Raw genomic sequence first — 13,572 nt, forward strand, 5'->3', positions numbered from 1 at the left:
GCCGCTGGCGCGCGCCGCGTGGGAGGGCGCGCGCGCCCGGGGTCTGCAACCGGCCCAACAGGCGGGCACAGGGGGCGTGTAAAGAACGCAGTAGAAACATCCTCCAAGCCATCGCCACCAAATCCACCTTTTCCATTGCCCTTTTGTGCCATGGGCCTTTTATGAGCACCTCTAATTTTGCAGACGTGGCGTTCGACAAATACTTATTTAGCACCTCCTGTGTGTGGAGCGATAGAAGGAAGATTGAGACGCCATCTCACCTCCAGAAGTTACAGTTTGGAAGAGTGGCCCCGGTACGTGTTACCTACTGCAGCAGCCTCTTCTGGAGATCTTAACTTCCGTCCCACCAAATTCAGCGGTGCCTTTACAACCGGCTCTGTGAGAAGACTTGAGACTGGCATAAACGGGTTTAAGGAAGGAGTGTTTGTGCAAGACACTTGGGCTCTTCCGTCTCCTGACATCCTCATTCTCTCATTGCTTTGAAAAATCCTTCTGTTAGATGCGAGGTAGAAGGAAATTCCTGGGTCATCTTTTAGGACTTCTTTCCCCAGATGAAGTCTTTTGCAGAAGTCCTGCACGCCAGGAGGCCGGCGTTTTTCAACTAAGCCTTCCGAATGCAAATGCAGGGCTCCCTGGTACACTCGGTGACACTTCCCCTCTGCGTTCCCAGGAGCTCCCTCGCAGGGGGTCTCCCGCGCTGCACCGCCAGGTGGCGCCCTTCTCGAAGGGAACTCACCTCAGTCACAGACGGTGGGGCAGTTGCTCGGCAACCGAAACTGGGCGTTCCAAACAATTGGGACCCGGGATCCTCCGCGTGCGTTGTGTGCGGCTGCGCGGGCCCCCAGTCCTTCACACCAGCGCCTTTTGCCATGCCTTTCACCCGAGACCCTTTCCAGCACCCTACGTTGGATAACGATGGCTCCTACTTGGGAAAAGCCCGAGCTTCCAAGGTACTGTGGTTTCTTGCGCAGATTCCCACCAGGGTCGATGGCACTCTTCTTTCTGTTCGCCTAATGGGCAGAGATGGTAACTTAAAGGATTCTGGTGAGGACACTGAGTCAAGTACCAGATAAGTTTGCTTTCTGCCTGCCTCCTTGGCCCCATATTCAGGTCTGCTAACGTTTCAGATGTGCTTTTGAGGAGAGTAAAGTAGAGCTCTAGCCCAGAGGAACAAGGGGCTCTTGTTGCCCAAAGCAATGCTGTGTAATGTGGCTTAAACAGTCGCAGGTCCCGCCAAACCACCCTTTGCCCTGTTTGGAAAACTGTTCTCTGAAGAGACATGAGATATGGAATGGGAGAGAATCCTCTGGAAGCCACCAGGTCATGCCTTATACATCTGCCTTCACACCATCTCTGTCTTTTGGTTAATACTGGAATGTGTTTGTGTGTGTGTGTGTCAGTGATTTGGGAATTTAGATGATCTTTTTTTTTTTTTTTTCTGGCAGAGGTATTTGGGATGCTTGAAGTGGTGTGAAATACGGTGAATTAAATAGTAATTGTGGCTTAAATAACAGGATCAAAGAGCTTCCTTTGGTTTATTCAACATTTATCATTTACCATATGCCAGGCAATCTGCTCAACACTGAGGATATATAGATGAATTAGATATGGCTCCTGCTCTAGAGGAACTCTGGTAGAAAAGCTGACTGACAACCACAACAGCAAGAATGCCTGCACAATAGCACAGGTGTTATGACAGTGTTATATGTTGTATATCAGGAGAACTGGGAGCTTAAAGGAAAGCTTCCCAGAGCAGGTGAGTTTTCACATCCAAATAGCTGGCCCAGGTGAGGGAGGAGGTGGAATGTGAGTTAGGAAGAAGGAAACAAGAACCAGACGTTCAGAGCAGAGGAGGCAGCGGGTGCCCATACATGGAAAGGAGGGAAAGAGTGGCCTATTGGGGACCAGAGTCCAGAATGGTTGGAGCATCAATGTGAGATGGAGGAGGGGAGAGAGCAGGAGCCGGAGTGACCTTGTTGGACTGGATGTGCTGTGTACACCATGCTAGTGAGCTAGGATTCCATCCTGGAGGCACCGGGGCATCATATCAGGATTTTAAGCACTACAATGACACAATCAATGGGTGTTTCAGAAAACACAGTGACAGTGGATTGGGTAGAATGGGAGTTAGGACAAGAGGAATCAACAAGGAGGCAAGAGCCTCAAGAGGCAGCAGTCTCCAGGAGGAATAACGGATCTAAAGCAGGGGATGGCAATATGGTGCAGGTGTGAAAAAGATGCAAAGGGCAGGACTGATGAGACTTTGTGGCTGGATATGGATGGGCCCAAAAGAAGGGACAAGTCTAGGATAGCTCCTAGGTGTCCGAGGACTTAATTGATGCCATTACTGAATGAGGGATTCAGGGGAAGCAGGTTTGGGGAGAAAGATGTTCAGATAAGTTATGTAGATGTTGTTTTGTGGTGCCTGTAGGACTCTTAAGTGAACATGAATAGCAGGCAACATGCTTGAGAGTTCTAGGTTGAAGATGTATATCGGGAAATCAAAATAGCCATGTGGTGGTTGAAGCCATAGGAAGGAATGAGCTCATCCAGTGAATGTAAGAATACAAAACAAACAAACAAACAAACAAAAAACAAACAAATAAAAACCTTGGAGAATGCACTAAGGGGCAGAGAAAGAGAAAGTAGTGCTGACAAGGGAGCTAAGCAGTTACGACTAAACTCAAGAGGAAAACAAGGAGGAACTGGACCCACAGAGCATGGAGAGAACATTTGAGGGAATCTGAATCATGGTTCCAGAAACTGCAGAGGTCAAATAAGATCAGGTCTGGAAAGGATCCTCCAAACCTGGCTAAAGATAAAGATCACTGGTCACTTGCAAGAGCAGCTTCAGTGCTTGCTTGAGAAAGAGGCCAGACTGCAGTGGCTAAAGAGGGGACGGAAATGGGGAGGAAGTGGAGATAGTAAATGTCAACTCTTGAAGTCTAGTTCTGCAGGGGAGGTGATAGAGTGGTAGTGAGACGGTGATAAAGGAACGAGAGAGAAGCTGAGTACAGGGGAGGCTAGGATGGTGCAGGTCTCTCTGAAGCACAAGGCTAGGTTCAGGGGGGAAAAGGTTATTCCTTTTTATTATTATTTTTGAAGTATAGTTGACATACAGTGTTATATTCATTTCAGGTGTACAACATAGCGATTTGACAATTCTTTTCATTACTCAGTGCTCACCACAGTAAGTGTAGTCAACACCTGTCACCGTACAACATTATTACAATATTATTGACTATATTCCCTATGCTGTACTTTTCATTGCCGTGGCTTTTTTGTTTTATAACTGGAAGTTTGTATATCTTAATTTTTTCATCTATTTCACCCCTCTCTCTACCCACCTTCCTTCTGGCAACCTTTAGTGTGTTCCCTGCATTTATGGGTCTATTTCTGCTTTTGTTTTGTTTTGTTTTTCAGGCTCCACATATAAGTGAAATAATATGGTATTTGTCTCTCTTTGTCTGACTTCTTTCACTTAGCAGATACCCAGGCTCCATCCATGTTGTTGAAAACAGAAAGATTTTTCTTTTTTATGACTGAGTAGTATGCCGTTGTGGGTGGATGGATGGATGGATAGATAGATAGATAGATAGATAGATAGATGAATGGATAAAGAATAAAGATATAGGGGCACCTGAGTGGCTCAGTCGGTTAGGTGTCCGACTCTTGATTTCGGCTTAGGTCATGATCTTACAGTTGGCAGGATCGAGCCCCATGTTGGGGTCTGTGCTGACAGTGTGGAGCCTGCTTAGCATTTTCTCTCTGCCCCCCTCCACTTGCACTCTCTCTCGCTCTCAAAATAAATAAACATTAAAAAAGAATAAAGATATATAGATATATAGATATCACATTTTCTTTATCCATTCATCTATTGATAGGTGCTTGGATTGCTTCCATGTCTTGGCTATTGTAAATAATGCTGCAGTAAACATAGTCCATATATCTTTTTTAATTAGTGTTTTCGTTTTCTTTGGGTAAGTACCCAGTAGTGGAATTATGGAATTGTATGGTATTTCTATTTTTAATTTTTTCAGGGACCTCCATACTGTTTTCCCCAGTGACTGCACCAATTTACATTCCCATCAACATTGCACAAGGGCTCCCTTTTCTCCACATCCTTGCCGACACTTGTTATTTCTTGTCTTTTTTTTTCTGGTCTTTTTGATACTAGCCATTCTGACTCATGTGAGGTGATACTTTATTGTGGTTTTAATTTGCATTTTCCTGATGATTAGTGATGTTGAGCATCTTTTCGTGTGACTGTTGGCCATCTGTAGGTCCCCTTAGGAAAAATGTCTATTCAGGTCCTCTGCCCACTTTTTAATCAGGTTTTTTTTGTTTTGTTTTGTTTTGTTTTTTGGTGTTGAGTTGTATAAATTCTTTATATATTGTGCATATTAATTATCAGATACATTATTTGCAAATATCTTCTTCCATTCAGTAGGTTGTCTTTTCATTTTGTTGATGGCTTTCTTTGTGAAAAAGCTTTGTATTTTGGTGTACTCCCAATTGTTTATTTTTCTTTTTGTTTCCCTTCCCTGAAGAGACATATCCATAAATATTTTGCTAAGGGTAATGTCCAAGAGATTATTGCATATGTTTTCCCTTAGGAACTTTATGGTTTCAGGTCTCACATTTAGGTCTTTAATCTATTTTCCTTTTGTTTTTGTGTATGATATAAGAAAGGGGCTCAGTTTCATTGTTCTGCATGTAGCTGTCCAGTTTTTTTCCCAGCACCATTTATCAAAAGAACTGTCTTTTCCCCATTGTATATTCTTGCCTCCTTTGTCATAGATTAATTGACCATAAAAGCATGAGTTTATTTGGGGGCTTTCTATCCTATTCCATTGATCTATGTGTCTATTTTTGTGCCAGTACTATATTGGTTTTTTTTTTTTTTTTTTTTAGTTTATTTATTTGTTTTAGTAATCTCTACACCCAGTGTGGGGCTTGAACTCATGACCCTGAGATCAAGAGTTTCATGCTCTTCCAACCAAGCCAGCAAGGCACCTAAAGTACTATATTGTTTTGATTACTATAGTTTTGTACATGTCTTGAAATCTGGGATTGTGGTACCTCCAGCTTCGTTCTTCTTTCTCAAGATTGCTTTGGCTATCCGAGGTCTTTTGTTCCATAAAATTTTAGGATTATTTGTTGTAGTTCTGTGAAAAATGTTATTAGTATTTTGATGGGGATTGCACTGAATCTTTAGCGTGCTCTGGGTAGTATGAACATTTTAACAATATTATTTCTTCCAATCCATGAGCATGGTATATCTTTCCATTTGTGTTGTTTTCAATTTCTTTCATCAATGTCTTAATAATTTTCAGAAAAGAGGTCTTTCACTGCCTTGGTTAAATTTATTCCTAGCTATAATATTATTTTTGGTGCAATTGTAAATGGAATTGTTTTCTTAATTTGTCTTTCTCCCACTTTGTTATTGGTGTATAGAAACAATGGATTTATGTATATTAATTTTGTATTCTGCAACTTTACTGAATTCATTTACTAGTTTCAATAATTTTTTGGTGGACTCTTTAGGATTTTCTATACATAGTATCATGTCACGTGCAAATAGTGACAGTTTTACTTCTTCCTTACCAATTGGGATGCATTTTATTCCTTTTTCTTATCTGATTTCTGTGGCTAAATCTTCTAATACTATGTTGAATAAAAATGGTGAGCACAGACATACTTATTTTGTTCCTGATCTTAGAGGAAAATCTTTGAATTTTTCACCATTAAAATTGATATATACCTTTATGATGTGGAGATACATTCCCTCTATACCTACTTTGTTGAGATTTTTTTGTCATGAACAGGTGGTGTATTTTGTCAAATGCTTTTTCTGCATCTATTAAGATAATCATATGGTTTTTATCCTTCCTCTTGTTAATGTGATGTAACATATTGATTGATTTGTGAATACTGAGCCCCCTTGCATTGCTGGAATAAATCCCACTTGGTCATGGTGAATGATCCTTTAAATGTATTATTGAATTTGTTTTGCTATATTTTGTTGAAGATTTTTGCATCTATGTTCATCAGGGATATTGGCTTGTATTTTTTTTTTTTTTCATTTGTAGTGTCTTTGATTTTAGCATCAGGGTAGTGCTGATCTTGTAGAATGAATTTGGAAGTTTTCCTTCCTCTTCTATTTTTTTGGAATAACTTGAGAAGAATGGGCATTAACTCTTCTTTATTTTCCTGAAGGCTTTATTTTTGGGAGAGAGAGAGAAAGAGAGAGAGAGAGGTAGACAGAGAATCCAAATAAGGCTCCTTGCTGTCAGCACAGAGCCCAATGTGGGGCTCAAACTCATAAACTGTGAGATCATGACCTGAGCCAAAGTCAGATGCTTAACTGACCGAGCCATCCAGGTGCCCCAACTCTTTTTTAAATGTTTGGTAGAATTCACTTGTGAAGCCATCTAGTCCTGCACTTTTGTTTGTTGGGACTTTTAAATTACCATTTCAATTTTGTTACTAGTAATTGGCCTGTTCAAATTTTCTATTTCTTCCTGATGTAGTTTTGGAAGATTCTGCATTTCTAGGAATTTATCCTTTTTTTCTAGATTGCCTAATTTGTTGGCATATAATTTTTCATAATATTCTGTTGTAATTATTTCTGTTTCTGTGATGTTGGTTATTGTTTCTCCTCCTTTGTTTCTGATTTTATCTAAGTCCTCTCTTTTTTTTCTTTTTCTTGATGAGTCTAGCTAAAGGTTTATCAATTTTATGTTTCCCATGGTTCCATTGATCTTTTCGTGTATGTGTGTGTATGTTTTAGTCTGTATTTCATTTATTTTTGCTCTGATCTTAATTTTTCCTTCCTTCTACTAACTTTGTTAGTTCTTTCTTAGGGTTTGTTTGTTCTTCTTTTTCTAGTTTCTTTAGATCGTTTGATTATTTTTCTTGTTTCTTAATGTAGGCCTGTATTGCTATAAACTTCCCTCTTACAACTGCTTTTGCTGAATCTCAAAGACTTCGGACAGACAGCTGTGTTTTCATTTTCTGTTTCTTGATTTCCTGATTTCTTAGTTGACCAATTGGTCATTTAGTAACATGTTGTTTAGCCTCTGTGTGTTTGTGTTTCTTTCAGGGTTTTTTTTTTTTTCCCTTCTAATTGATTTCTAGTTTCAGCACTACTGTGGTCGGGAAAGTTGCTTGTTGTGATTTCAGTTTTCTTAAATTTGTTGAGACTACGGCGCCTGGGTGACTCAGTCAGTTAAGCTTCCAACTTCAGCTCAGGTCATGGTCTCACAGTTCATGACTTCAAGCCCCACATCAGGCTCCATGCTGACAGCTCAGAGCCTGGAGCCTGCTTCAGATTCTGTGTCTCCCTCTCTCTCTGCCCCTCCCCTGCTTGCACTCTGTCTCTCTCTTTCTCTCTCAAAAATAAAAAATAAAACATTAAAAAAAATTTTTTTTAAATTTTTTTAATTAAAATTTTTTTTATTGAGACTTGTTTTGTGGCCTAATATGTGACCCGTCCTGGAGAATGCTCTATGTGCTCTCAAAAAGAATGTGTAATTCTGGTGCTTTGGATGGAATGTCCTGTATATATCTCTTGGGTCCATCTGATCTAATGTGTCATTCAAAAACATCATTTCCTTGTTGGTTTTCTGTCTGGATGATCTATCCATTGATATAAGTGGGGTAAAGTCTCCTAGTGTTATTGTATTACTATCAATTTCTTGCTTTTTTTTTCAATTTCTTCCTTTATGTCTATTAAGATTTGCTTTATGTATTTAGGTGCTCCTGTGTTTGGTACATAGGTAATTGTAATTGTTATATCCTGTTGTTGGATTGATCCTCTATCACTATGTAATGCCCTTATTTGACTCTTGATACAGTCTTTGTTTTAACGTTTGTTTCGTCTGATATAAGTATTGCTACCTGGCTTTTTTTTCTTCCATTTGAGGGGAATATGTTTTTCCATTCATAAGGGTTATTCTTGAGTAAAAGGGACATCTCTTTCTTTGAGATGGAAGGACACTGGATGTGAGGAAGGTATTCATGCTCAACAGTCTTGACTTTCTCAAAGACAGTCTCATCCACTGAATGAGGACATGATGAGACTTCTGTAGCTTTTGAAAAGTGGGAGGAAATCTGCCTATGCTTGCCTCATATATTTGTAGTTTTCTTGTTTCATTTGTCATCTTTTTTGCTGGTGGCACACTGCCTGGAACATAGTATTCAATTAATGTATAACTGACCTGAGTCACACAGCATTTTGCCATATATAGAGGGGAGGAGGATTTCAACATTGGATAGGTTGAATTTGATTTCTACTAGGTTGGAGTTGTACTCACTAGAATTCAGTCATCATTCAAACAGTATTTCATTTTTGAATGCCATGTGTTAGGTTGCTGTTCTAGACACTAGAGATACAATATAGCTTTACATACAATGAAGAAAATCAGTTATGTGCTTTTCACATTCATGCTTATGCGGTTCTATTTAGAAGATTGACTAACCAGTGTACTTTTTCTTTGACATTTCTGCAGTCACAATAACCCTTCCCTGCTGATATTTTTCTCTTCCTGCTTAGACACTGCACTCTTCTGATTCTCCTGTCTCTGATTGCCTTGGTGTCCTTTCTCTTTCCTCTCCACCCCCCCCCCCATTATAATATTATACAGTCATGAGCCCTTTTGGCCACACTCCTTTTGCAGGCTTCAGCTACTACTTCATGCGGACGACCATCAAACCTCTATTACGTGTTCTGAGCTCTCCTCTAACTTGCACACTTCCCATTTTCTACCTGTTGACTGCAATCAGATGTCTTGCCTTTTCTTCAAACTCAGGACATCTAAGCCTGAGCTCATCATCTTATCTCCTCTGCACTCTTTACCCCCTGTCCCACTTCACCCCTTTCCCTGTATTCCTGGCCTACTTCTGCCAGTTCCAAGATTGAAAACTTAGGAGCATCTAAAGTCTGGGAATCTTGCCTCATATTGTTCCTCCCTTGGAAGATATCTGAGGTTCAGTTAAAATAGGATGGAATAAGGAGATGGTGTCACTGAAGCCATCACATCAGCAAGGCCTCCTGTAACCAGGTCCTGTGTGTGGTTTCTCTTTTGCAGAAACTGCCATATAAGAACCCAAATCACCTTGCTCAGCAACAGGAACCCTGGAGTCGGCTCAACTCAACTCCCACAGTCACCTCCATGAGGCGGGAAGTTTATTTTTTTGATCCTGAGGTACCTAGTATTGAAATGCTATTTCTCTTTACATCCGCCTAAGACTCGTGACTATCATTTTTGGAAAGGTAGTCTGTCCTTAACTGCATCACCATCTCTATTTTGTCCCCAATCCAAGATCCTACCAAATCCAAAACCAAATATTGATTTATCTGGCCCCTGGGAAGTTGGAAGGCTTCGGTTTTTTCTCCAGTTGATTATCTGGAGCAAGTTGTTTTCTTACCAGATTTCTCTTCTGATTGTAACCATAAATGAAGTAAGGCCCATTAGGCCCAACTAAAGGACAGTATAATTATTTCCATATCTCCAGTAAGAACTCACCCCTCCTTAGGCCTAACCATGACACAATTCTATATTGACAAGAGTTAAGATGTCTTTGGTGTGTAAGGAGTTGGTGGATCTCAGGCACAAAAAGGGTTCACTCTGCTTTTGGGGAGAAGTAGAGCCCGGCAGAACTGACTAGAGTTGGGGTAGAGGTGGCAAGTTAACCCTGGGGGTGGGGGGGATTGACTTCCTCTGTAGATACCAAAGGATGACCTGGATTTCCGCTTAGCAGCCTTGTACAACCACCACACAGGGACATTCAAGAACAAAAATGAGACACTCTTACATCAGGAGACCACCCAGGATACCCATGGGTAAGTGGTGGAGGTGGAGCCTCTCCGTCCTAAGGACAATGCCATCCAGTCAAGTAAGGTAAAGTGTTACCTGAGAAATAACGATAACCAAGAGGTACTCATTTGTATACAGATTTCTATATTTTTTACATCTGTATCTGTAATGCAATTTCTATATCTTTATTATCTAAAATGAATAGCGATCCTCCAGGATTGTGCTTATCTGTATAAACAAAAGCTTCAGTTGATTCCACTGAAAAAGATAAAAAGGATCTTTGGCTGCATTATTTCTGAGGCTGTATGCAACTATCTTTCCCTCCTCACCTTTCTCCTTCTGATTGATTTCACTCTCCCCTGTTCTTCCCCATACCATCTTCTAGAATCATCAAGAACCAATTCCCTGGAGAACCTTTACCCCCTCCTCTGCCACCTTCCATCACTTCCCAGGCTAACATCAGACACTGGATCAACCCTAAGAAGGAGTCTATCCACAGCATCCAGGGATCCATAGGTAAGGGTTAGAAGACTGGGGGGCAGATGGGTGGTACAAGAGTTTTTTTTAAATGGACCTAGGAATCAGGGAGTTGAGGTGATTGGCCATTAGAGAACTTAAGGGATAACTTAGGATCTAGGAATAGCGGTGACTAAGTTGACATATATCAGGCTAAACCCAGGGGACATGCTGCCTATAAGCTAGGAAATGAGTTCAATTTTTCAGAGCCTTTAACTCAGCCTTAGGTCTAGGGAACAAAATTTCTAGCAAAGGGCAGAAACCTGGGAATGAAAGACCTCTAGCTATCTCCCATTAGTCCCCTATATGCCAGTTTCCCAGCTGTTACAAGACAGCTTGTTACTGCTCCACAGTACCCAGAAATGTATGGATGATTACAGGTTCCCAGAAAAGGCAAACAATTGAAATTCACAACCTACTCCCTCTTCTCTTTTCTCCACAGTGTCCCCTCATACTGCAGCCACCAATGGAGGCTACTCCCGAAAGAATGATGGTGGCTTCTTCTCTACCTAGTGTTGACAGGCCCCTGGACTAATTAATCATAGTGGAACGTCCTTTCACCCACCTCCATTAAATAGATTTGTGCTGGATGAAGCTTGAAGTGTGTTGCCCAAGGAGTAAAAGTTGACACTTGACTACTCTTAAAATATGGAAGTTTCCCAACTTCTAGAAGTTAGTCCTGTTGGACATATTTGCAATTTGGAGTCATTTTGCTGAGAAGGATTTAGAAGTCATTCCAAACATTGATGTATCCATTCAACATTTCTTGCGAACTTTTATATGTCAGGCACTGAGCTAAGTGTTGAGGAAACAAGAATGGACATAGCCCATTTTCTTAATGAGCTCACACTGCCATAATTCTGGTAGTTCTATGTGGCATTAATGGTTATGATGAGGTCACACTTAACATACTTCGGACCAAGTGGATTTTGTCATCTACTGGACTCTACCTTGCTATGAGGGCTCCATCTGTCTGGTCCAGGCTCCTTGCCATTGCTCATTGTCTGACTCTGCCTGCGGTCTTCTTGCCTGGGAGTCAATTCCCTTCTTTGTCAATTTGTGCCGTGAAATACAGGCAGTTCTTCTAAACATGGTTCAATAATCTGGTGCTTGAGCTTGAGGGGACCTAAAAACCGATGCATTAATGTGGTTTCTAAAATTACAAGTCACTCAGGAGGACCTGCTGTTAAATTGGGCAAGAAATGGCAGACCTTTTAGAATACTGTAGGGTAACCTTCCATTTCTAAGTTTGGACAGCATGTGCATTATTGAATAATGCAGATATGAAAGGACTTCTTCCTGTTACTTAGGTACACATGGCCCTTAAATCCCACCTATCTATCACAGCCCCTCTTCCACAGTTACTCCACCTATTCAGATAGTATCTGCTGCCAAGTGACAATATGAAGTTTCAGTTCTCGTTATTTATAATGGCTGAAAGCGGCAGAGATGGTGACTCTCCAGATAATCATCTCATGCAGGTTATTTGATACTGAAATATTTAAAAATTTATTACTGTGACCCATACATCAAGGTTTTTAAAAATACAGACTCGTTGACCTCCCTAATAAATCTAATTCAGTAAATCTGGGGCGGGTCCCTGTAATCTGAATATTTACAAGCTCTCCAAGTTCTCTTACGGATACTCACACACGCGATATACACACACGCGCGCGCACACATATAGGCGTGCATATATACATAAAGCCTTTAGCGACAGACGCTGTAGTGTGCCTCTAGATCAGCGGGCACCAGTGTTGGTACCATACAAACGGTCATCACAAGTCGGGACTAAAGGAAAAAAGGGAGGGGTGCTAAAGAAAAACACTGAAGCGGCAAACACGACTTCGTGCCCTTCCAGCTCCAGGGGGCGGAGCGATGGCTCCTTCACCCACGCCTTCCCCACCCGTCAGCGCCCCCGCCGCCGCCTATTGTAAACGCTTAGCCCCAATGCCACGGGTGGCCGTGACCCAGGGCCGGGCTCAGATCAGAATCGCCTCGATAATCAGTGGCCCGGGACTAGCCCGGCCTCGTCTATCTGATCAATTCATCATTTCTGAGCGCCGGGCCCCGTAAGACCGGCTCCGGGACCGCAGCGTCGCCGCCGCCAAAGGGGCCTCGCTGCACAGCGCCCCAGAGGAGGGGGCTTCGCAGGAGGGGAGCTTTTCATATCGGGTCGGCCCCGCGGGGCAAGGGTCACAACCCGATCAAATAAGATCAAGGTGTAGGCGGGGGAGAGTGGCTCAGGGACGGGCGCACACACTCGCCTTGCACGCCCCACGCGCACACTCACAGTCGCGCATCCACTCACACTCAGGCCATACGCGCCTTCCATTCAACACCAAAGCACCACACAAACCACCTCGCCCTAGGCCGCTCTCCCTCCGGAAAGAGAAGGAAGTCCGCATCCTCTTTTAAATCCCTCCGCCCCTCCCCCACCTCGGAGGATTCTGGGAGGAACCACTGAGCATAGGCCCTCGTGACGGTATGCGTTTTGCTGCCCTCGCGTGGCTCGGAGGGGAACCCAGGTCCGAGGGAAAGGCTGGACAAAACCCGGCAATCCTAAATCGTGCTTGTCTTTTGGTCTTTGTGCAGTAGCATATTTATATCCATATCTCTAGTTTTTCTTTGGTCTTTGACCCAAGTTCTGGATATAAGATGATTCAGTCTCAGATTTATAGGTGGCTACTTTCCCATGGAGAAGGCAAATCCCGGTCATTAACCAGTATCAGGTTCTGCAGGAGTTCCTCCCCCAAGAGAGAAGGAAAACATCATTCTACCAAAGGGAAGGGTGAGAATAGGTTACTTAAATCCAAGGGCTTGGTAGTCATGATAATTGTGAGATGAGTAAAAGTAGGAAGGCATATCCCTATCCTCATTCACAAGAGCCCTCTTGCTACCTGGAACTTGGTTCTGTGGCAGTCATATTGCTGAACCTTCATTAACTTGCATGTCTGTTAAAGCATGTCTAACTTTCCAATTCCAGAATAAGTAGTGAAAAAAAAAAAGTAGTGATTATATAATTAGTATTAGCTCCTTTCATATCAAGGAACACAATTTTAATGTCTCAGTTACCTTCTCTTTTTTCAGTGAAAAAGGTATGCATGAGGGTAAACCAGAAAAATATTAATTTATAATTTGTAACTGTACCAATCCCACCGTGCGCTTATAAACAAATAGGGGGAAAGTATCCATTTATGTGCCAGAATCCCATTGGCTCAAGGATTGCCTAGGT

At 42.1% G+C, this 13,572-nt stretch overlaps 1 protein-coding gene and 1 non-coding gene across 2 annotated transcripts; one reads left to right on the forward strand and one right to left on the reverse strand.

Moving 5' to 3' along the window:
• The first annotated feature begins 44 nt into the window (after positions 1-44).
• On the forward strand, positions 45-10,927 carry CFAP276 (cilia and flagella associated protein 276). Its single transcript, XM_049616656.1, has 5 exons — positions 45-950; positions 9,093-9,209; positions 9,732-9,847; positions 10,207-10,337; positions 10,780-10,927. The coding sequence occupies exons 1-5, from the start codon at positions 615-617 to the stop codon at positions 10,848-10,850; spliced, it is 771 nt and encodes a 256-aa protein (XP_049472613.1). The 5' UTR covers positions 45-614; the 3' UTR covers positions 10,851-10,927.
• A 1,392-nt stretch (positions 10,928-12,319) lies between these two features.
• LOC125913847 (small Cajal body-specific RNA 2) lies at positions 12,320-12,730 on the reverse strand. Its single transcript, XR_007455137.1, has one exon. It is a non-coding gene; the product is annotated as a small Cajal body-specific RNA 2 (non-coding RNA).
• Between the last annotated feature and the right edge of the window lie 842 nt (positions 12,731-13,572).

Source organism: Panthera uncia, assembly GCF_023721935.1.
Source record: "Panthera uncia isolate 11264 chromosome C1 unlocalized genomic scaffold, Puncia_PCG_1.0 HiC_scaffold_4, whole genome shotgun sequence".
Lineage (NCBI taxonomy): Eukaryota > Metazoa > Chordata > Mammalia > Carnivora > Felidae > Panthera > Panthera uncia.